The sequence below is a fragment of the Pogoniulus pusillus genome, chromosome 6 (assembly GCF_015220805.1).
Source record: "Pogoniulus pusillus isolate bPogPus1 chromosome 6, bPogPus1.pri, whole genome shotgun sequence".
NCBI lineage: Eukaryota > Metazoa > Chordata > Aves > Piciformes > Lybiidae > Pogoniulus > Pogoniulus pusillus.
In genome coordinates, this window is record NC_087269.1 from 1,639,144 (window position 1) to 1,659,790 (window position 20,647).

General features: G+C 55.8%; 1 protein-coding gene across 2 annotated transcripts in view; it reads left to right on the top strand.

The window, feature by feature from the left end:
• Nucleotides 1-20,647, top strand: part of FCHSD2 (FCH and double SH3 domains 2) — a 159,306-nt gene that overhangs the window by 132,697 nt on the left and 5,962 nt on the right. For both annotated transcript variants that reach the window (XM_064144185.1, XM_064144186.1), the window contains 6 exons: nt 10,831-10,992; nt 14,761-14,895; nt 16,526-16,609; nt 17,419-17,596; nt 18,080-18,294; nt 20,398-20,527. In XM_064144185.1, the coding sequence (XP_064000255.1) occupies nt 10,831-10,992; nt 14,761-14,895; nt 16,526-16,609; nt 17,419-17,596; nt 18,080-18,294; nt 20,398-20,527 (904 nt within the window). The remainder of the gene's footprint in view (nt 1-10,830; nt 10,993-14,760; nt 14,896-16,525; nt 16,610-17,418; nt 17,597-18,079; nt 18,295-20,397; nt 20,528-20,647) is intronic.

Sequence of the window (20,647 nt, forward strand, 5' to 3'; positions counted from 1 at the left end):
TCCAGTTCCAACCCCTTGCCATAGGCAGGGACACCTCCCTCCAGCTCAGGTTGTTCAAGGCCTCATCCAACCTGGCCTTGAACACCTCCAGGGAGGGGACATCCCTGGGCAACCTGTGCCAGGGTCTTCCCACCCTCACTGGCAAGGATTTCTTCCTAATCTCCTGTCTCAGTCTCCCCTCTTCCCGCTTCAGTCCATCCCCCCTCATCCTATCACTCTAAGCCCTTATCAGAAGTCCCTTCCCAGCTTTCTTTTAGGCTCCTTCAGGTACTTGAAGGCCTCTATGAGGTCTCCCTGGAGCCTTCTCTTCTCCAGGCTGAGCAGCCCTAACTCTCCCTGCCTGTCCCCATAGGGGAGGTTCTGCAGCCCTCTGATCCATGGCCTCCTCTGGACCTGCTCCAGCAGTTCCATGTCCTTGTGCTGGGGGCACCAGAGCTGGAATCACAGAGTTACAGAATGTCAGGGGCTGGAAGTGACCTCAAAAGCTCCCCCAGTCCAACTCCCCCCTGCCAGAGCAGGTTCACCAACAGCAGATCACACAGCCAGGCAAGTCTGGAATACCTCCAGAGAGGGAGACTCCACAACCCCCCCAGGGCAGCCTGTTCCAGGCTTCTGGCACCCTCCCAAGGGAAAGAATTCCTCCTCATGTTTAGATGAAACAGCACTGGAGGCAGTGCTGCAGGTGAGGTCTCAGCAGGACAGATCCTGGAGCAATCTTTGTTTCTCTTCCTTCTTCCTGTGTGATCTGCTCTGGGTGATCCTGCTCTGGCAGGGAGGGCTTGGACTGGATGAGCTTTTGAGGTCACTTCCAGCCCCTGACCTTCTGTGATTCCTATAACTCTGAGGTACCTTTGGAAAGGTTGCAGAACTGTGAGACCAGAGAAAGGTCCTTGAAGAGCCAAACTGGCTTCAGATCTGGCTGCCAGTGTTGGGTGGGTAGAATTCAGCTGGTTTTTGTGGCCAGTGGCTGGAAGAAAAGCTTATTGCAGGCAAGAGGAACTCACTGATTAGTTTTCAGCTGAGTGAATTGCTTAATTAAAACTGGAGAGCAAAGGTAATTGTTGCAGTGGAGTGGTTCAGAGGTGTTCAGAGGAGCTGCTGGAGCTAGGGATGTGCTTCCCAGTTCAAGAGGGTTAGATAATGCAGAGTGGAAGTATTCCTCCTGCTGCTCTGGTGCCCCAACCACCTCCCTGGGCAGCCTGCTGCAGTATTCCACCACCCCAGATTGGCCTCCAGAGTAGTACAGGGAGGAAAGAGTTCATGGTTCACTCTGCAGCAGTGCTGGGGAAGGGCTGGAGAGCAGGGCTGGGGAGGAGGAGCAGCTGAGGGGTGAGCTGGGGGTGTTTAGGCTGGAGAAGTCCTCTCCAGGTGTAGGACTCTACCCTTGCTAGCTCCATGAGGTTCCTCTCCCCCAGCTCTCCAGCCTGGCCAAGTCTCACTGATGGCAGCACAGCCTGAGGCTGTCCCCACTGCTCCCACTTTGGTGGGAGCAAACTGCCTGAGGGGCCTCTCTGTGCCTTCATCCAGGTCATTGATGAGGATGTTGAACCAGACTGGACCCAGTACTGACCCTGGGCAACACCACAAGCTCCAGGCCTTCCCCTAGAGCCTGCAGCATTGGTCACAGCCCTCTGAGCTCTGTCCTTCAGCCAGATCTGCACACACCTCACTGTCCACCCACCTGACCTACACTCCCTAAGCTCCCCTTGGAGGATGCTCTGGGACCCAGTGGCAGAAGCCTTGCTGAAGCCAAGGCAGACAACATCCACTGCTCTCCTCTCCCCAGCCTGTCACAGCATCACAGAAGGCTGTCAGATTGGTCAAGCTTTGTTCCTCCTTGGTGAATCCATGCTGACCACTCCCAGTGATCTTTTCCTTCTTTTCCTTTGTCTTTGAACTCTGGCAGACAAAAAAAATACTGATTTCCACTGATCTGTGGTGCAGAAAGAAGGGGCAGAAGGAGCTGAAGCTGTTCAAATGAAGCAGCACTGGAGGCAGTGCTGCAGGTGGGGTCTAACAGCAGCTCCAGTGCAGCTCAGTGATGGAGCAGGTCCAAAGGAGGCCACGAAGATCATCAGGGAGTTGGAGCAGCTCTGCTATGAGGACAGGCTGAGGGAGATGGGGGGGGTCCAACCTGGAGAAGAGAAGGCTTCAGGCAGACCTCATAGCAGCCTGCCAGGACCTGAGTGGGCTACAAGAAGGCTGCAGAGAGACTGTTTGCAAAGGGCTGCAGGGACAGGACGAGGGCAATGGCTTCAAAGTAGAGCAGAGCAGATTGAGCTTGGATGTGAGGAACAAGTTCTGCAGCAGGAGGGTGCTGGAACACTGCAACAGGTTGCTTGGGGGGGTGGTTGTGGCCCCATGCCTGGAGATGTTGAAGGTGAGGCTGAAGGAGAGGGCTGTGGGCAACCTGCTCTAGTGGAGGATGTCCCTGCTGGGAGCAGAGTTTTGGACTGGCTGAGCTTTGGAGGTCCCTTCCAATCCAGCCCAATCTGACTCTATGATTCTTTCAGCCTGAGATTGGGTTAATTGAGTGCTTCTTCCTCTCATCTCATTTTATCTCTAGCTCTAGCCCAGTCTAAGTCTCACCAAGCAGCAGAGTTGGGTCCCAGGGCTGACATCATCCTTCTCAATGAGGGGAGGAGATTTCCCACTGGTACTCAGGTCTGTGCTCAAAGAAGGTCTTGGGACCTCCACAGCAATTAATCCTATTTCCACTTAATTAGAAGGGGCTGCATTTTGTCTCATCATTAGGCTATCTACAGCTCTCAGGAGAGTGTTTGTACCAGATCAGATTTGATTAAGACTCATTATGGTGCTGTTGCCTTCATTTGATGAGCTCAGGAGTACAGGTCCAGCTTTAATTGTCAGTGGAGGGCTGGCTTCTCCCTCCCCCCCCTCCTCTTTGGCTGTGAGTATTTATTCCTCTGCTGTGCAAAGAGTTGTCTTTGGCTGGGCTCCTCTTCTGTCTTCAGCTCTCATCTGTCAATGGTGGTCCTGCTGCAGCTCAAGCAGGCCTGGCTGGGTCTCAGCCTGCTGTTCTTAGTGTCCACTCTTCAGTGGCTTTATTAATGACCTTTGGGCTTGAGTGGACACTCAGCAGGTTTGCTGATGATACAAAACTTGGGGCCACAGTGGCTGAGAGCAGGCAGGCAGAGAGGGCCCTGGAGGTGCTGGCAGAGAGGAGCTGAAGCTGAGGCAGCAGTGCCCAGGTGGGCAGCAGAGCCAATGGCATCCTGGGCTGGCTGAGGAGCAGTGTGGGCAGCAGGACAAGGGAGGTTCTTCTGCCCCTGTGCTCAGCACTGCTCAGGCCACCCCTGGAGTCCAGCTGTGTCCATCTGTGGGCTCCTGAATTGCAGAGAGCTGCTGAGGTGCTGGAAGGTGTTGAGAGAAGGGCAGCAAGGCTGGGGAGGGGCCTGGAGCAGAGCCCTGTGAGGAGAGGCTGAGGGAGCTGAGGGTGTGCAGCCTGCAGCAGAGGAGGCTGAGGGCAGAGCTGATTGCTGCCTGCAGCTGCCTGCAGGGAGGCTGCCCTGCTGAGAGCACAGCTGCAATGCTGTGTCCAGTTTGGGGCTCCCCAAGGCAGGAGGGACAGGGACCTGCTGCAGAGAGTCCAGCAGAGAGCCACGGGGGGGAGTGGGGGACTTGAGCATCTGCCCTGTGCAGAGAGCCTGAGAGCCCTGGGGCTGCTTAGGCTGCAGGAGAGAAGGCTGAGAGGAGCTCTGCTCAATGTCTCTCCCTAGCTGAGGGGTGGGTGTCAAGTGGAGGGGGCCAAGCTGTTTTGGGGGGTGCAGAGCAAGAAGCCAAGGAGCAATGGATGCAGAGTGGAAGAGAGAAGGTTTGAGCTGAGCAGGAGGAGGAGAAAGTTGTTTGGTGTGAGGGTGGCAGAGGCCTGGAGCAGGCTGCTCAGAGAGGCTGTGGAGTCTCCTTCTCTGGAGGCTTTCCAAACTCACCAAACTGTTCTCTCTATGTATTTGGGTAACTTCCCTTCAGTCCCAGAGTCAGGAGCTTGGGAACAGCTTCTGACCCCCCACAGACTGCTCCCATCCCTTTGCTCTCCTTTGCTCTCCATCTCCTTCCCCCACCAACTGCCTTCTCTGCTTAGAAGTCTCTTGATGTTTTCAGCCTGAGAAACCTCAGCTGGAGCTCCATAGGTGGGCTCTGCCCCATTGAGAGCCTCACCTCTGCTTCCTTACCCTTGGCATTCACTCTGGAGACATCTTATCTGTGGCAGTCTCTTTTCATTTCCCTTTTGCTGCACCTCAGCCCTGCCCTTTGATTGAGCTCCACAAGGAATATTTAGCATATAAATTAACTAAGTCTGCTGAGAGAGCTGCAGGAGCATCCCACCCATGCTCCCACTTCAGAGAAAAGCACTCAGGGATACCTTGGAGAGTGTCATTTATTAACTGCTGCAGTAACAGTGTTGGGTTGGAGGTTGTTTTGTGCTTGGGACCATCAATGAGCTGGCTGAGGGCACAGAGGGCATGGGCAGCAGGTTGGCTGATCACACCAAGCTGGCAGGAGTGGCTGACACCCCCTCAGGCTGTGCTGCCATCACAGAACTGGCAGGTTGGCAGAGAGCTCCAGGCTCAGCCAGCCCAGCCTAGCACCCAGCCCTGCCCAGCCAACCAGACCATGGCACTAAGTGCCCCAGCCAGGCTTGGCTGCAACACCTCCAGCCACAGCCACTCCACCACCTCCCTGGGCAGCCCATTCCAGTGCCAATCACTCTCTCTGCCAACAGCTTCCTCCTCACATCCAGCCCAGACCTGCCCTGGCACAGCTTCAGACTCTGGCCCCTTCTGCTCTTGCTGCTTGCCTGGCAGCAGAGCCCAACCCCACCTGGCTACAGCCTCCCTGCAGGCAGCTGCAGGCAGCAATCAGCTCTGCCCTGAGCCTCCTCTGCTGCAGGCTGCACCCCCCCAGCTCCCTCAGCCTCTCCTCTCAGGGCTCTGCTCCAGGCCCCTCCCCAGCCTTGCTGCCCTGCTCTCAACACCTTCCAGCACCTCAGCAGCTCTCTGCAATTCAGGAGCCCACAACTGGACACAGCTGGACTCCAGGGGTGGCCTGAGCAGTGCTGAGCACAGGGGCAAAAGACTCAATGCCCTCCTCCAGATCATCAATGAAGATATAAACAGGACTGGGCTCAGGAGAGATTCCCTGGGGGCACCACTAGTGACAGCTGCCAACTGGATGTGGCACCAGTCACCACCACTCTCTGTGCTCTTAACCCTCCAGCCACCTCTTAACCCAGCACAGAGTGCCCCTGTCCAACCCACAGGCTGCCAGCTTTGCCACCCTGAACCTCCTCTGCTCTAACTTGAGGCTTCCTCCTCTTTTCCTGTCTCTTTTTCAGCTGGAATGACAAAGAATCAGAGAATGGTTTGGGTCAGGAGGGACCTTTCAAGGTCATTTACTCCAACCTCCTGCAGCCAGCAGGAACATCTTCAACTAGATCAGGTTGCTCAGAGCCCCTTCCAACCTGACCTGCAATGTTTCTAAGGAGGGGACATCTCCCACCTCTGCCAACAGACCTTCCCAGAGCTCTGCACACTCACATTTTAGTTAGTTTGCTACTTCCACAATTTGGGTAACTTCCATGGCAACCTGGGCTAAAGTTGCACCACTCTCACAAAAGTTCATCCTCCTCTCTCAGTCTGAGTCCTTCTCTTTAATTCCTCCTCTCTCAGTCTGAGTCCTCCTCTCTCAGTCTGAGTCCTTCTCTTTAATTCCTCCTCTCTCAGTCTGAGTCCTTCTCTTTAATTCCTCCTCTCTCAGTCTGAGTCCTTCTCTTTAATTCCTTCTCTCTCAGTCTGAGTCCTTCTCTATATGTCCTCCTCTCTAGTTCTTCCTCTCTGTCTTATTCCTTCTCTCTTTAGTCTGAGTCCTCCTTTCCCAGTCTGAGTCCTTCTCTCTAAGTCCTTTCTCAGTCTAAGTCCTTCTCTCTGATTCCTCCTTTTCCAGTCTGAGTCCTTCTCTCTATGTCCTCCTCTCTAATTCTTCCTCTCTGTCTTATTCCTTCTCTCTGAAGTCTGAGTCCTCTCTCAGCACGTCTAATTCTTCCTCTCTCAGTCTGAGTCCTTCTCTCTGTCTAAGTCCTCTCTCAGTCTAAATCATTCTAAGTCCTTGTCTCTCAGTCTAAGTCCTTCTAAGTCCTTCTCTCTCAGTCCTTCTCTGAGTCTTTCCTCTCTCAGTCTAAGTCCTTCTTTCTTATTCCTCCTCTCCCAGTCTGAGTCCTTCTCTCTAAGTCCTTCTCTCTAATCCTTCCTCTGTCAGTCCTTCTCAAATCTGAATCCTTCTCTCTCAGGCTGAATCCTCTCTTAAGTCCTCTCTAATTCTTCCTCTCTGAGTCCTTCTCTCTTAAGTCTGAGTCTTTCTCTCTCATTCTAAATCATTCTAAATCCTCTCTCAGTCTAAGTACTAAGTCCTTCTCTCTAAGTCCTCCTCTTCCAATCTGAGTCCTTCTCTCTAATTCTTCCTCTCCCAGTCTGAGTCCTCCTCTCTCAATCTAAGTCCTTCTAAGTCCTTCTCTCTAATTCCTCCTCTCCCAGTCTGAGTCCTCTTCTCTCAGTCTAAGTCCTTCTAAGTCCTTCTCTCTAATTCCTCCTCTCCCAGTCTGAGTCCTCCTCTCTAAGTCTTTCTCTTTAATCCTTCCTCTATCAGTCCTTCTCAAATTTGAATCCTTCTCTCTCAGGCTGAATCCTCTCTTAAGTCCTCTCTAATTCTTCCTCTCTGAGTCCTTCTCTCTTAAGTCTGAGTCTTTCTCTCTCAGTCTAAATCATTCTATGTCCTCTCTCAGTCTAAGTCCTTCTCTTTAATTCCTCCTCTCTCAGTCTAAGTCCTTCTAAGTCCTTCTCTCTAATTCCTCCTCTCCCAGTCTGAGTCCTCCTCTCAGTCTAAGTCCTTCTAAGTCCTTCTCTCTAATTCCTCCTCTCTCAGTCTAAGTCCTTCTAAGTCCTTCTCTTTAATTCCTCCTCTCCCAGTCTAAGTCCTTCTAAGTCCTTTTCTCTAATTCTTCTTCTCCCAGTCTGAGCCCTCCTCTCCCAATGTAAGTCTTTCTAATTCCTCCTCTGCCAATCTGAGTCCTTCTCTCTAAGTCCTTCTCTCTAATTCCTCCTCTCCCAGTCTGAGTCCTTCTAAGTCCTTCTCTCTAATTCTTCCTCTCCCAGTCTGAGTCCTTCTCTCTCAATCTAAGTCCTTCTAAGTCCTTCTCTCAAATTCCTCCTCTCCCAGTCCTCTCTTAAGTCTGAATCCTTCTCTCTCAGAGTCCTCCTCTCTCAGTCTAAATCATTCTAAATTCTCTCTCAGTCTAAGTCCTTCTAAGTCCTTCTCTCTGAGTCCTCTCTCTCTCCCAGTCTGACTCCTCCTCTCCCAGTCTAACCCCCACACCTCTCCTTTTCTTTGCTTGAAAGCTGTGCAGCTGTCCCTGGGTGAGAAGCAGACCCAAGTGCTCCTGCTGCCTGCTTTCTGGTGGGCTTCTGCTCCGTGTAGGTAGGAAGCTGTTAACCCTGCTGTGATTGCTTAGATAACAACTAAAGCTAACTGCTTGTAAACAGCACTCAGCATCTTTCAAGTGCAGGCCTGACCTCCTATGATTCACCACTTTCATGGCTTGCCTGCAGAGGAATGAAACTCCAAACATTTGTGGTTTGGAGGAAGCCTTTTGGTTGCAGGTTCAGAGCACTGAGTGGAAATAAGAGTGGGGGAATGAGCCTGGGTTTAGTGGGCACCCCTGAATTCGAAGCTCTGGCAAGTACACTCAAGGGTCTGGGAGCAGCTGGATTATTTGGGCTAAGAAGTCTGTGCAAACAGCCTGGCTTAGGCAGAGCAAGCACTCAGGGGCTACCCATGGACTAAGCTTTCCTCCTTGTTTGCATAACTCAAGCTCCTTGGGAGCTGCATAAGGAGGTGAAGCAGCAAAACAAGCAGGCTGACCATGGCCTGGGCAGCTCTGGCTGGAGGCATATGGCAAATTCCCAGCACTTAATACCAGAGTCAGAGGCAGCTTTGGGATGGGAGGGACTCTGCAAGGTCACCCAGGCCATCCCCACCCCTGCAGCCAGCAGGGACAGCCCCAACCACAGCAGGTTGCTCAGAGCCCCAAACAACCTGCCCTGGGATGGTTCCAGCCAAAGGGCAGCTCCCACCTCTCTGGGCAGCCTGCAACAGGCTCTCACCACCCTCAGAGGCAAACATTTCTCCCTCCTCTCCAATCTGAATCTCCCTCTTTAGTTCCAAACCATCCCCCCTGTCCTTCTACCTGATCTGAAGCTCTCCTCTTGCAGTTTAAACTGCCACAGCAGGTCCACTTTAAAACTCTGTCCCCAGCTTTCTTCTTGACCCCTTCCAGTCCTGCAAGGCCACCAGAAGGTCTCCCTGGAGCCTTCTCTTGGATTGGAAGGGACCTATCAAGATCACCTAGTTCCAACCTCCCCTGCAGTCAGCAGGGACATCCTCATCTAGAGCAGGTTCCTGACCTGACCTGAGGTGGTTCCAGGGATGAGGCAGCTCCCACCTCTCTGGGTACCTGGGACAGGCTCTCCCCACCCTCAGCATGTGAAATGTTTTCTCTCTAGCTAGTCTAAATCTGCCTCTTTGAGTTTCAAACCCTCACCCCTTGTCCTGTCACTACAAGCTCTGCTGAATTGTCCTTCCCCATCTTTCTTACAGACTCCCTTCCAGCCCTGCAGGGCCACCAGAAGGTCTCCCTGTGGAGCCTTCTCTCCTCCAGGCTGCACCTCCCCAACTCTCCCAGCCTGACCTCCCAGCAGAGCCCTTCCAGCCCTCCCAGCATGGCTGTGCCCTCCTCTGGCCCTGCTCCAGCAGGTTCCTGCCTGTGCTGTGCTGAGCACTGCAGAGCTGCCCCAGCACTGCAGGGGAGGTCTCAGCAGAGCAGAGCAGAGAGGCAGAATCAGTCCTCACATGGATCACTTCAACTTAGTAGTAATAAAACCTCTGAAGCTGCAACAAAGTAGTGGAAGGCCACCAGAAGGTCTCCCTGGAGCCTTCTCTTCTCCAGGCTGATTGGGCTCTTTCCCTCCTTGCCTTGGCTTCCTGCACAGTGTTTACAGAACCTGTTAATCATTCACCCAAAGACCTCTTGCAGGAGAGGCCTTTCCCTTGGCTTCAGTGGCTTTTCCCATGGGAAATACTCCTCAGCCTTGTCTGACCCTTCAGGCTCCATTCCTCATGGTGTGGGGAGAGGCTCTGTGTGCAGCTTTACCCCACATGGAGAAAACATTTCACATGCAGGATTCCACTCCCCTAACTCCTCTCCATCACAGCTCCTCTGGATGGACTTAGCAACAGTCCCCCCTCAGAAGCAGGTTCATTGCTTGAAGCACTTTTGTGGCCACCTCCACAAACAGGTTTCAGATGAAGGTGGATCCATCTCTGCAGGGATACTGAATCAAAGTTCAAACACTGAAGGGCTGGAGCATGTCCAGAGAGAGCTGGGGAAGGGTCTGGGGAGCATAGCTGGGGAGGAGCAGCTGAGGGAGCTGTGGGGGAGTTCAGCCTGGAGAAGAGGAGGCTGAGGGCAGACCTCATTGCTCTCTGCAGCTGCCTGAAAGGAGGTTGGGGTGAGGTGGGAGTTGGGTTCTTCTCCCTAGTCTCAGGTGACAGGAGAGGAACTGGCCTGAACTTGTGCCAGGGCAGGGTTAGGTTGGAGAGGAGGAAACATTTCTTTGCTGCAGGAGTGGTGAGGGATGGGCACAGGCTGCCCAGGGAGATGCTGCAGTCCCCATGCCTGTGGGGATGACACCTGGGGCCATGGTTTGGTGGCCACGGTGGGGTTGGACTGGATGAGCTCAGAGGTCTCTTCCAAGCCACACAGCTCTCTGATTCTCCACTGATTGATGTTGTGACTGAACTTCTTTAGAGAGAGCTAAGAGTTAAGGGGCACAGCAGGACAAGAGCAAGCAGAATGCCAGGAGCACTTCAGCTCAGGCCAGGATTTGGCCTTTGGGCAGGATGAATGAGAGAGGTAAGCCCCCAGGTAGCCCCAGCTGACAGCTCCCTGCACTGGGGGCTGCTCCCTTCCAGTTGTCCCTTAGACCCAGCTGGTTTTGCTGTTCCCTTTGGTTTCCCACTGCTGACAGCAACCTGCCCTGCCAGCACCTGCCAGGATGCTGCAGTGAGCTACTGCTGCTGCTGGAGGAAAGCAGCTCCACGGAGTCCTGGTGGACAAGAAGTCCTCCATGGCACAGCAGTGTGCCCATGAGGCCAAGGCCAGTGGTGTCCTGGGCTGCATTAAGAGTGTGGCCAGCAGCAGGTCAAGGGAGGTTCTTCTGCCCCTCTGCTCTGCCCTGCCCTGCTGAGACCACACCTGGAGGATTGTGTCCCAGTTGAAGAGGAGCAGGCAGCTGCTGGAGAGTGTCCAAGGGTCTCTGCTGCCAGGCAAGCAGCAAGAGCAGAAGGGGCCAGAGTCTGAAGCTGTGCCAGGGTAGGTCTGGGCTGGATGTGAGGAGGAAGTTGTTGGCAGAGAGAGTGATTGGCACTGGAATGGGCTGCCCAGGGAGGTGGTGGAGTGGCTGTGGCTGGAGGTGTTGAAGCCAAGCCTGGCTGGGGCACTTAGTGCCATGGTCTGGTTGGTTGGGCAGGGCTGGGTGCTAGGCTGGGCTGGCTGAGCCTGGAGCTCTCTTCCAACCTGCTTGCTTCTCTGATCCTAAGTGTGAGGTGTCCCTGCCCCTGGCAGGGGGCTTGGAGTCCCTTCCAGCGCTGACAGTTCTGTGTTCTCATGCAGAGTGCCCCCCGGGGCCTTTCTGAACGATGCAGGGGCTGAGAGGTGGCCTCGGCAGGCTGGTGACTGGTGCCTGTCTGTCTCCTCAGGTCGTCAAGCTGAAGGCAGAGGCGCGGCTGGAGCTGCTGAAGCAGATCGGAGTGTCGGTGGACACCTGGCTCAAGAGCGCCATGAACCAAGTGATGGAGGAGCTGGAGAACGAGCGCTGGGCCAGCCTGCCCTCGGTCACCAACAACGGCTCCTCGCACCTGGTATGGCTCCCAGCACCTCGCATCTCCCCTGCCCCTGCCTCCCCCTGCCTCCCCCTGCCTCCCCCTGCCTCCCCCTGCCTCCCCCTGCCTCCCCCTGCCTCTCCCTGCCTCCCCCTGCCTCCCCCTGCCTCTCCCTGCCTCCCCCTGCCTCCCCCTGCCTCCCCCTGCCTCCCCCTGCCTCCCCCTGCCTCTCCCTGCCTCTCCCTGCCTCCCCCTGCCTCCCCCTGCCCCCCTCTGCCTCCCCCTGCCTCCCCCTGCCTCCCTCTGCCTCTCCCTGCCTCCCCCTGCCTCCCGCTGCCCCCCTCTGCCTCCCCCTGCCTCCCCCTGCCTCCCCCTGCCTCCCCCTGCCTCTCCCTGCCTCTCCCTGCCTCCCCCTGCCTCTCCCTGCCTCCCCCTGCCTCCCCCTGCCTCTCCCTGCCTCCCCCTGCCTCTCCCTGCCTCCTCCTGCCTCCCCCTGCCTCCCCCTGCCTCCCCCTGCCTCCCCCTGCCTCCCCCTGCCTCCCCCTGCCTCCCCCTGCCTCCCCCTGCCTCCCCCTGCCTCCCCCTGCCTCCCCCTGCCTCCTCAGAAGCTCTGGCGCAGCGCCCAGGAGCAGCAGCCGAGGGGAGTGGGCTTCAGGAGGGACCTGTTCAGTCTCCACAGGAGGAGGCTGAAGGGAGACCTCCTTGCTCTCTGCAACTGCCTCAGAGGAGGGTGGAGTGAGGTGGGGCTCAGGATCCTTACACATGCAGCAAGTCACTGGAGGAGAAGAAGTGAAGATGCTGAAGGGGCTGAGGCAGTGCCCTGTGAGGAGAGGCTGAGGGAGCTGGGGCTGGTGAAGAGAAGACTTAGAGGGGATCTGATCAATGCCTATCAACATCTGAGGGCTGGGGGTCAAGAGGGGAAGGACAGATTCTGCCTAGCTGTGCCCTGGGATAGGCTAAGAGGCAATGGATGGAAACCACAGCACAGGAACTTCCACCTCAGCATCACTTCTTTAGTGTAAGGGTGGCAGAGCTCTGGAGCAGGCTGCCCTGAGAGGTTGTGGAGTCTCCTTCTCTGGAGCCTTTCCAGCCCTGTCTGGATGTGTTCCTGTGTGCCCTGAGCTAAATATTGTTGCCCTGCTCGGGCAGGGGGATTGAACTCAAAGATCTCTGGAGGTCCCTTCCAGCCCCTAACATCCTCTGATCCTGTGGAACCACCTCAGGCTGTGCTAAGGGAGGGTCAGGTTGGACATCAGAATCACAGAATCAATCAGATTGGAAAAGACCTTCAAGATCAGCAAGTCCAACCTAGCACCCAGCACCTTCTGATTAACTAAACCCTGGCACCAAGTGCCACTTCCAGTCTCTTTTTAAACACCTCCAGCCACGGCCACCTGCCCTGGCACAGCTTGAAGCTTTGTCCCCCTTCTTCTGTCACTTAGGTTGGAGAGGAGGAAACATTTCTTTGCTGCAGGAGTGGTGAGGGATGGGCAGAGGCTGCCCAGGGAGGTGCTGGAGTCTCCATGGCTGAAGAGAGGTTGGGGTGAGGTGGGGGTTGGACTCTTCTGCCTAGAATCAGGTGATAGAAAGGATATGGCCTCAAATTGTGCCAGGAGAGAGCTTAGGAGAACTTCCTTTGCTTTATTCCCATGGTTAGCAGGAGAATTGGAGATCAGAGCAAGCAGAGCCAGATCCCAAAGGAGCCCTCCTGCCAAGTTGCATCTCAGGCCAGATGAGGCTGTGTTACATAGCTGTGCCTAACAGCTTGCTTGGCCTTTCCTTCTTCTGCTCCACCTCTTTAAGTTCCTGTTGTGCACCTTGGCTGGCACCCAGCACCTCGCTGCCTGCCTCAGCAGCCGGTGCCAAGTGTTGGCCCTGGAGCCAAACCCTGTGCTAGTCCCTGGTGAGCCAACAGATGCCACTGCCTGGGAGGTTCAACTCTGACTCTTGTTTTCCCCTTCTGACACTGTGTGGGAAGGAAAAGAGAAGGAGATGCTGCTGACCTTGGCAGGGCAGGTGAGGACGGCCCCTAGGTGGGATTCTGAGCACTCTGACCCCGGTGAGGATGCCTGCAGGTGTGAGGAGAGTTACTGGCAAGCAGCACTTCCACTGCATCCTGCAGCAGCAGGCAGAGCCTCCCTGTGGTCTGCACAGCTTTGCTTTCAGCTGGGGCAAAAGGCTTGCTGCAATCATGGAATCATTGAGCTTGGGAATGACCTCTGAGATCATCCAGCCCAACCAGCAGCCCACCACCACCATGCTCACTAAACCATGTCCCCCATTGCCATGGCCACACAGTTCCTGAACACCTCCAGAGGTGAGGGCTCCAGCACCTCCCTGGGCAGCCTGTGCCAATCCTTGACCACTCTTGCAGCAAAGAAATTGTTCCTTGTGTCCAAATTCAACCTCCCCAGCACAATTTCAGGGCATTTCTTCTCCTCCTATCACTTATACTTTGGGAGAAGAAGCACCTCCTCCCCTTCTCCTCCCCTTCTGCTCTCCTCCTCTCCTTCTCCTCTCCTTCTCTCCTCCCCTTCTCCTCTCCTTCTCTCCTCCCCTTCTCCTCTCCTTCTCTCCTCCTCTCCTCCTCCTCTCCTTCTCTCCTCCTCTCCTTCTCTCCTCCTCTCCTTCTCTCCTCCTCTCCTTCTCTCCTCCTCTCCTTCTCTCCTCCTCTCCTTCTCTCCTCCCCTCCTCTCCTCCTCTCCTCCTCTCCTCCTCCTCTCCTCCTCCTCTCCTCCTCCTCTCCTCCTCCTCTCCTCCTCCTCTCCTCCTCCTCTCCTCCTCCTCTCCTCCTCCTCTCCTCCTCTCCTCCTCCTCTCCTCCTCCTCTCCTCCTCCTCTCCTCCTCCTCTCCCTCTCCTCCTCCTCTCCCTCTCCTCCTCCTCTCCTCCTCCTCTCCTCCTCCTCTCCCTCTCCTCCTCCTCTCCTCCTCCTCTCCTCCTCCTCTCCTCCTCCTCTCCTCCTCCTCTCCTCCTCCTCTCCTCCTCCTCTCCTCCTCCTCTCCTCCTCCTCTCCTCCTCCTCTCCTCCTCCTCTCCTCCTCCTCTCCTCCTCCTCTCCTCCTCCTCTCCTCCTCCTCTCCTCCTCCCCTCTTCCTCTCCTCCTCCTCTCCTCTTCCTCTCCTCCTCCTCTCCCTCTCCTCCTCCTCTCCCTCTCCTCCTCCTCTCCTCCTCCTCTCCTCCTCCTCTCCTCCTCCTCTCCTCCTCCTCTCCTCCTCCTCTCCTCCTCCTCTCCTCCTCCTCTCCTCCTCCTCTCCTCCTCCTCTCCTCCTCCTCCTCCTCTCCTCCTCCTCTCCCTCTCCTCCTCCTCTCCCTCTCCTCCTCCTCTTCCTCTCCTCTCCTCCTCCTCTCCTCCTCCTCTCCCTCTCCTCCTCCTCTCCTCCTCCTCTCCTCCTCCTCCTCTCCTCTCCTCTCCTCTCCTCTCCTCTCCTCCCAGCATTGCTGTGGCTTCCTCTGGCCCTGCTCCAGCAGGTCCCTGCCTGTGCTGTGCTGAGCACTGCAGAGCTGCCCCAGCACTGCAGGGGAGGTCTCAGCAGAGCAGAGGAGCAGAATCCCCTCCCTGCTGCCCACACTGCTGGGGATCAGCCCAGCACAGGGCTGGCAGCACTCAGTGCCAGTTCCTGTCCAGCTTTTCACCTCCCCAGCACCAATGAGTACTCAACTATCTACTAATTTGGGGTTGGTTTGTCCAGTTCCACTCATCATAAGCCATAAAAAGCCAAGACTGGAGGGCATTGATCAGTTCATTTCTGTCCTCTGTTTGTCCCCTTGGTTTGGTGGTGTGATGCCAACTTTTCTTTGTCTTCCTAGGGCAATGCTGATGCAGAGAAGGAGGAAGGGGAAGAGTTTGAAGACAGCATGGATGTGTTTGATGACAGCAGTTCCAGTCCCTCTGGCACTCTACGGAACTACCCCCTCACCTGCAAAGTCGTTTATTCATATAAGGTTTGTCAGCCTCATCAGTGCTTAACTGGAGGAGAAGAACAGGATGAGCTAACATGAGCTCTTCTGTGGGAGCTCTGCTTCATGCACTAGGAGTGAAGCCACCACTCAGGAGTTAAAGCTCTGCTGCTGAGCTGCAGGACTGGGTTTTGCTTCAGCTGTAAATCACTCCACTGCTGGAGGCAGGAGCAGAAGTGGAGTAATTAGGGTTTCAGATTGGGGTTCAGCACATTGGGAGCTGCTTCCATGTGTCCTCTTGAGTGACAGAGGGGCCTGAGCATGTCAGTAGAGGTACAGATAAAGCCCTAAGATGCCTCAGAGTCCAGCACCTTGCAAAATCAAGTTACTGAAAAGCCTAAGTTAAAGCAAAGCCTGCTGAGAAGGTTCCTAAATGCTGCCTGTCTCCTGCTCCCAAAATCACATTTCATTCAGTCATGGAATTGTCAGGGCTGGAAGGGACCTCCAGGATCAGCCAGCTCCAACCCCCCTGCCATGGGCAGGGACACCTCACACCAGAGCAGGCTGCTCACAGCCACATCCAGCCTGGCCTGAAACACCTCCAGGGATGAGGCTGCCAACACCTCCCTGGGCAACCTGTGCCAGGCTCTCAGCACCCTCCTGCTGAACAATTTCTACTTAACATCCAATCTGAATCTCCCCACTTTTAGTTTTGCTCCATCTCCCCCACCCCTATCACTCCCTGACAGCCTCAAAAGTCCCTCCCCAGCTTTCTTGTAGCCCCCTGCAGATCCTGCAAGGCCACAGTGAGGTCTCCTCAGATCCTTCTCCTCTCCAGCCTGCACAGCCCCAACTCTCTCAGCCTGTCCCCACAGCAGAGCAGCTCCAGCCCTCTGCTCATCCTCATGGCCTTCTCTGGACACCTTCCAGCACCTCCAGACCTCTCCTGTCACAGAGGCTGCAGAACTGGACCCAGAGCTCCAGGTGGGCTCTCAGCAGAGCAGAGCAGAGGGGCAGAATCCCCTCCCTGGCCCTGCTGCCCACACTGCTGCTGCTGCAGCCCAGGCTCTGCTTGGCTCTCTGGGCTGCAAGTGCACACTGCTGGCTCCTGCTGAGCTTCTCCTCCAGCAGCACCCCAGGTCCCTCTGCCCAGGGCTGCTCTCCAGCCTGGCACTGCCCAGCCTGTATCAGTGCCTGGGATTGCCCTGACCTAGATGCAGGACCTTGCACTTGGTCTTGTTGAACCTTGGTAGGTTGGCTTGGGCTCACCTCCACAGCCTGTCCTGATCCCTCTGGATGGCTCCTTCCCTCCAGCCTCTCACCACACCACACAGCTTGGTGTCCTTGGTGAACCTGCTGAGGCTGCCTCAGTGCCACTATCTCTGTCCCCAGCAAAGATACTGAAGAAGACTGGTCCCAGCCCCAATACTGATCCTTGAGGGCCTCCACTTGTCACTGGCCTCCACCTGGACATGATCCCATGAACATCCACTCTCTGGGTGCAGCCACCAGGCCAGTTTCTCACCCACTGAGGTGTCCCTCCACCACACCCATGTTTTAGCAGCTTGGAGGGCAGGCTGCCCTGCAGCATCCAGGGCTTTGCTCGGCTCCAGGCAGATGCTGTCAGTCAGTTTCCAGACAAGTCATTGTCTAACCTCCTTCTTCTCTGCTCCAGGCTTCTCAGCCAGATGAGCTGACCATAGAGGAGCACGAAGTGTTGGAGGTTATTGAAGATGGAGATATGGAAGACTGGGTAAAGGTATCCTTCTTTGGAGCTTTCTTTTCACTGTTGCTTACAATGGGTGGGCAGGGACCTCCCAAGCTCATCTACTCCAACCCCCCCCTACAATCAGAAGGGACATCTCCAATTAGAACAAGTTGTTTAGGTCCCCTCAAGTTTGGCCATGGATGGCACCTCCACCACCTCTCTGGGCAACCTCTTCCAGTGTTCCACCACCCTCACTTCTTCCTGATGTCCAACCTAAAGCTCCCCTGCTCTTGTTTCAATCCACTGCCCTCGCCCTGTCACTCCAAACCCTTGTAACAAGTCCCCCCCCAGCTTTCCTATAGCCACCTTCAGGTACTGAAGGACAACCAGAAGGTCTCTCTGAAGCCTTCTCCTTTTCAGGATGAGCAATCCCAACTCTCCTGGCCTGGCCTCACAGCAGAGGTGCTCCAGCTCAGAAAATGATGTGGGTTGGAAATGACCTCCAAAGCTTATCCAGTCCAAGCCCCTCTGCACTCATCCTCAACTAGATCAGGTTGCCCAGAGTTCTGTCCAGCCTCACCTTGAATATCACCAGGGCTGAACCACCACCCTGGGCAACCTGTTGCAGTGTTCCAGCACCCTCCTGGTGCAGAATTTGTTCCTCACTTCCAATCTCAACCTGCTCTGCTCTAGTTTGAAACCATTGCCCTCACCCTGTCCCTGCAGGCCTTTGCAAGCAGACCCTCTCTGTCATTTTGAGACCCTTCTACAAACAGAACTTGGGCCAGGAGGGAGGCTTTGGGTTGTTTGCAGAGCAGTTTGCAGAAGCAGAGCATCTTTTCTTTGTCCCTCCTTTCCAGGCACGGAATAAAGCAGGCCAGGTGGGCTATGTGCCAGAGAAGTACCTGCAGTTCCCCACCTCCAGCAGCCTGCTGAGCATGCTGCAGTCCCTGGCAGCACTGGACAGTCGCTCACACACCTCCAACAACTCCACTGAGGCTGATTTGGTCTCAGGAAGCCTGAATGGAGACTCCAGTGGTAAGCACCAATGCCTAGAATCCAACCATGCCTCCTCCAACCATGCCCAGGGGCACCTCTCAGCCAGACTCAGCTGCTCAAGGCCTCCTCCAACCATGCCCAGGGGCACCTCTCAGCCAGACTCAGCTGCTCAAGGCCTCCTCCAACCATGCCCAGGGGCACCTCTCAGCCAGACTCAGCTGCTCAAGGCCTCCTCCAACCATGCCCAGGGACACCTCTCAGCCAGACTCAGCTGCTCAAGGCCTCCTCCAACCTGGCCTGCAACACCCTCAGGCAGGAGGCAGCCACAGCCTCCCTGGGCATCCTATGCCAGAGTCTCAGCAGCCTCCTGCTGAGCAACTTCTTCCTCAGCCCCACTCTGAGCCTGCTCAGCCCATTCCCCCCTGCCCCGCCGCAGAAGCATCTCCATCACTCATTGTTTCTTGTAACCTCTTATCAGCTCTTTTGTTTCCCCTCCCCTCTCTCTCCCCTTGCACTCTGCAGTCTGCTTTGTCAAAGCACTTTACGACTACGAGGGGCAGACGGAGGACGAGCTGTCCTTCCCGGAGGGAGCCATCATCCGCATCCTCAACAAGGAGAACCAGGACGACGACGGCTTCTGGGAAGGGGAGTTCAACGGCCGCCTGGGCGTCTTCCCCTCCGTGCTGGTGGAGGAGCTGACGGCCAACGGAGAGCCTCAGTGGATTGGAGACATCCAGGTGGGGAACGGGACAGAGAGCGCCCTGGCTCGGGAGGGACCTGGGACATCAGCCAGTTCCAGCCCCTCTGCCGCGGGCAGGACACCTCCCACCGGGCAGGGACACTGTCAGCGGGCAGGGACACTCTCAGCGGGCAGGGACACTGTCAGCAGGCAGGGACACTGTCACTGGGCAGGGACACTGTCACTGGGCAGGGACACTCTCAACGGGCAGGGACACCTCTCACCGGGCAGGGACACTCTCAGCGGGCAGGGACGCTGTCAGCGGGCAGGGACACTGTCAGCGGGCAGGGACACTCTCAGCGGGCAGGGACACTCTCAGCGGGCAGGGACACTCTCAGCGGGCAGGGACACTGTCAGCAGGCAGGGACACTCTCAGAGGGCAGGGACACTGTCAGCGGGCAGGGACACTGTCAGCGGGCAGGGACACTCTCACCGGGCAGGGACACTGTCAGCGGGCAGGGACACTGTCAGCGGGCAGGGACGCTGTCAGCGGGCAGGGACGCTGTCAGCGGGCAGGGACACTCTCACCGGGCAGGGACACTGTCAGCGGGCAGGGACACTGTCAGCGGGCAGGGACACTGTCAGCGGGCAGGGACATTCTCAGCGGGCAGGACACTGTCAGCGGGCAGGGACACTGTCAGCGGGCAGGGACACTGTCAGCGGGCAGGGACATTCTCAGCGGGCAGGACACCTCCCACCGGGCAGGGACACTGTCAGCGGGCAGGGACACTGTCAGCGGGCAGGGACACTGTCAGCGGGCAGGGACACTGTCAGCGGGCAGGGACACTCTCAGAAGGCAGGGACACTGTCAGAGGGCAGGGACACTCTCACCGGGCAGGGACACTGTCAGCAGGCAGGGACACCTCCTGCCAGCCCAGGTTGCTCAAGGGCTCATCCAACCTGGCCTTGAACACCTCCAGGGAGGGAGCATCCACAGGCTCCCTGGGCAACCTGTGCCAGTGCCTCCTCACCCTCAGAGAATCACAAAACCAAGCAGGTTGGCAGAGAGCTCCAGGCTCAGCCAGCCCAGCCTGGCACCCAGCCCTGCCCAACCAACCAGACCATGGCACTAAGTGCCCCAGCCAGGCTTGGCTTCAACACCTCCAGCCACAGCCACTCCACCACCTCCCTGGGCAGCCCATTCCAGTGCCAATCACTGTCTCTGGCAAGAACGTCCTCTGCCTCCCTGGGCAACCTGTGCCAGAGTCTCCTCACCTTCACTGTCTTGTTCTGGAAGCAAAGAGGAGAGAATGAAAGCTTAAGATTTGGGTTGAGGAGACAATGAAACCTGAACTTTTGGGTTGAGGAGACCACGAAGCTTTCACATTTGGTTTGAGTAGACCATGAAACTTTAACTTTTGAGTTGTGGAGACCATGAAAATGTAGCATTTGGCTGAAGAGACCATGAGAACTTCAGATTTGGCTTGAGGAGACCATGAAAATTCAACATTTGGGTTGAGGAGACCTTGAAAAGTTAATATTGGGGTTAAGGAGACCATGAGAGCTTCAGGTTTGGGTTGAGGAGACCATGAGAACTTCAGATTTGGGTTGAGGAGATCATGAGAACTTTAGATTTGGGTTGAGGAGACTATGAGAACTTAAGATACAGTCTGAGGAGACCATGAAAATTCAACATTTAGTTTGAAGAGACCTTGAAAACTTCAGATTTGGGTTGAGGAGACCATGAGAGCTTCAGGTTTGGGTTAAAGAGACCATGAGAGCTTCAGGTTTGGGTTGAAGAGACCCTGGGGAGTTCAGATTTGGGTTAAAGAGACCATGAGAAATTCAGATTTGGGTTGAGGTGACCTTGAGAACTTCAGGTTTGGGTTGAGTAGACCATGAGAACTTCAGATTTGGGTTGAGGAGACCATGAAAACTTCACATTTGGGCTAAAGAGACCATGAGAAGTTCAGATTTGGGTTAAAGACACCATGAGAGTTTCAGATTTGGGTTGAGGTGACCTTGAGACCTTCAGGTTTGGTTCTCCAGGTGCAGATTCCTGGCACAGTGATGTGTCAGAGACCTGCTTGCAGCTCTTTGTGTGGCTGAAGACCACGGAGGAGCAAAGCTTACTGCATCTCCTCTCTCTTTTCCAACACAGGTATCCCCCACTCCAAAGCCCAACAATGTCCTTCCACCACTGCCACTCTACGACCAGCCTCCCACCAGTCCCTACCAGAGCCCAGACAAGATTGGTCCTCAGTACTTCCCCAGATCACCCTCAGCTACAGGTAAGAGGTTGTGTGGGAACATCTCAGCTGCAAGAAGCTCTTTGCTTCTCAGAAGGGGGAAAGCTGAAGCAGCTTTTTGGGGGCCACAGAATGGTTTGGGTTGGAAGTGACCTCTGGAGG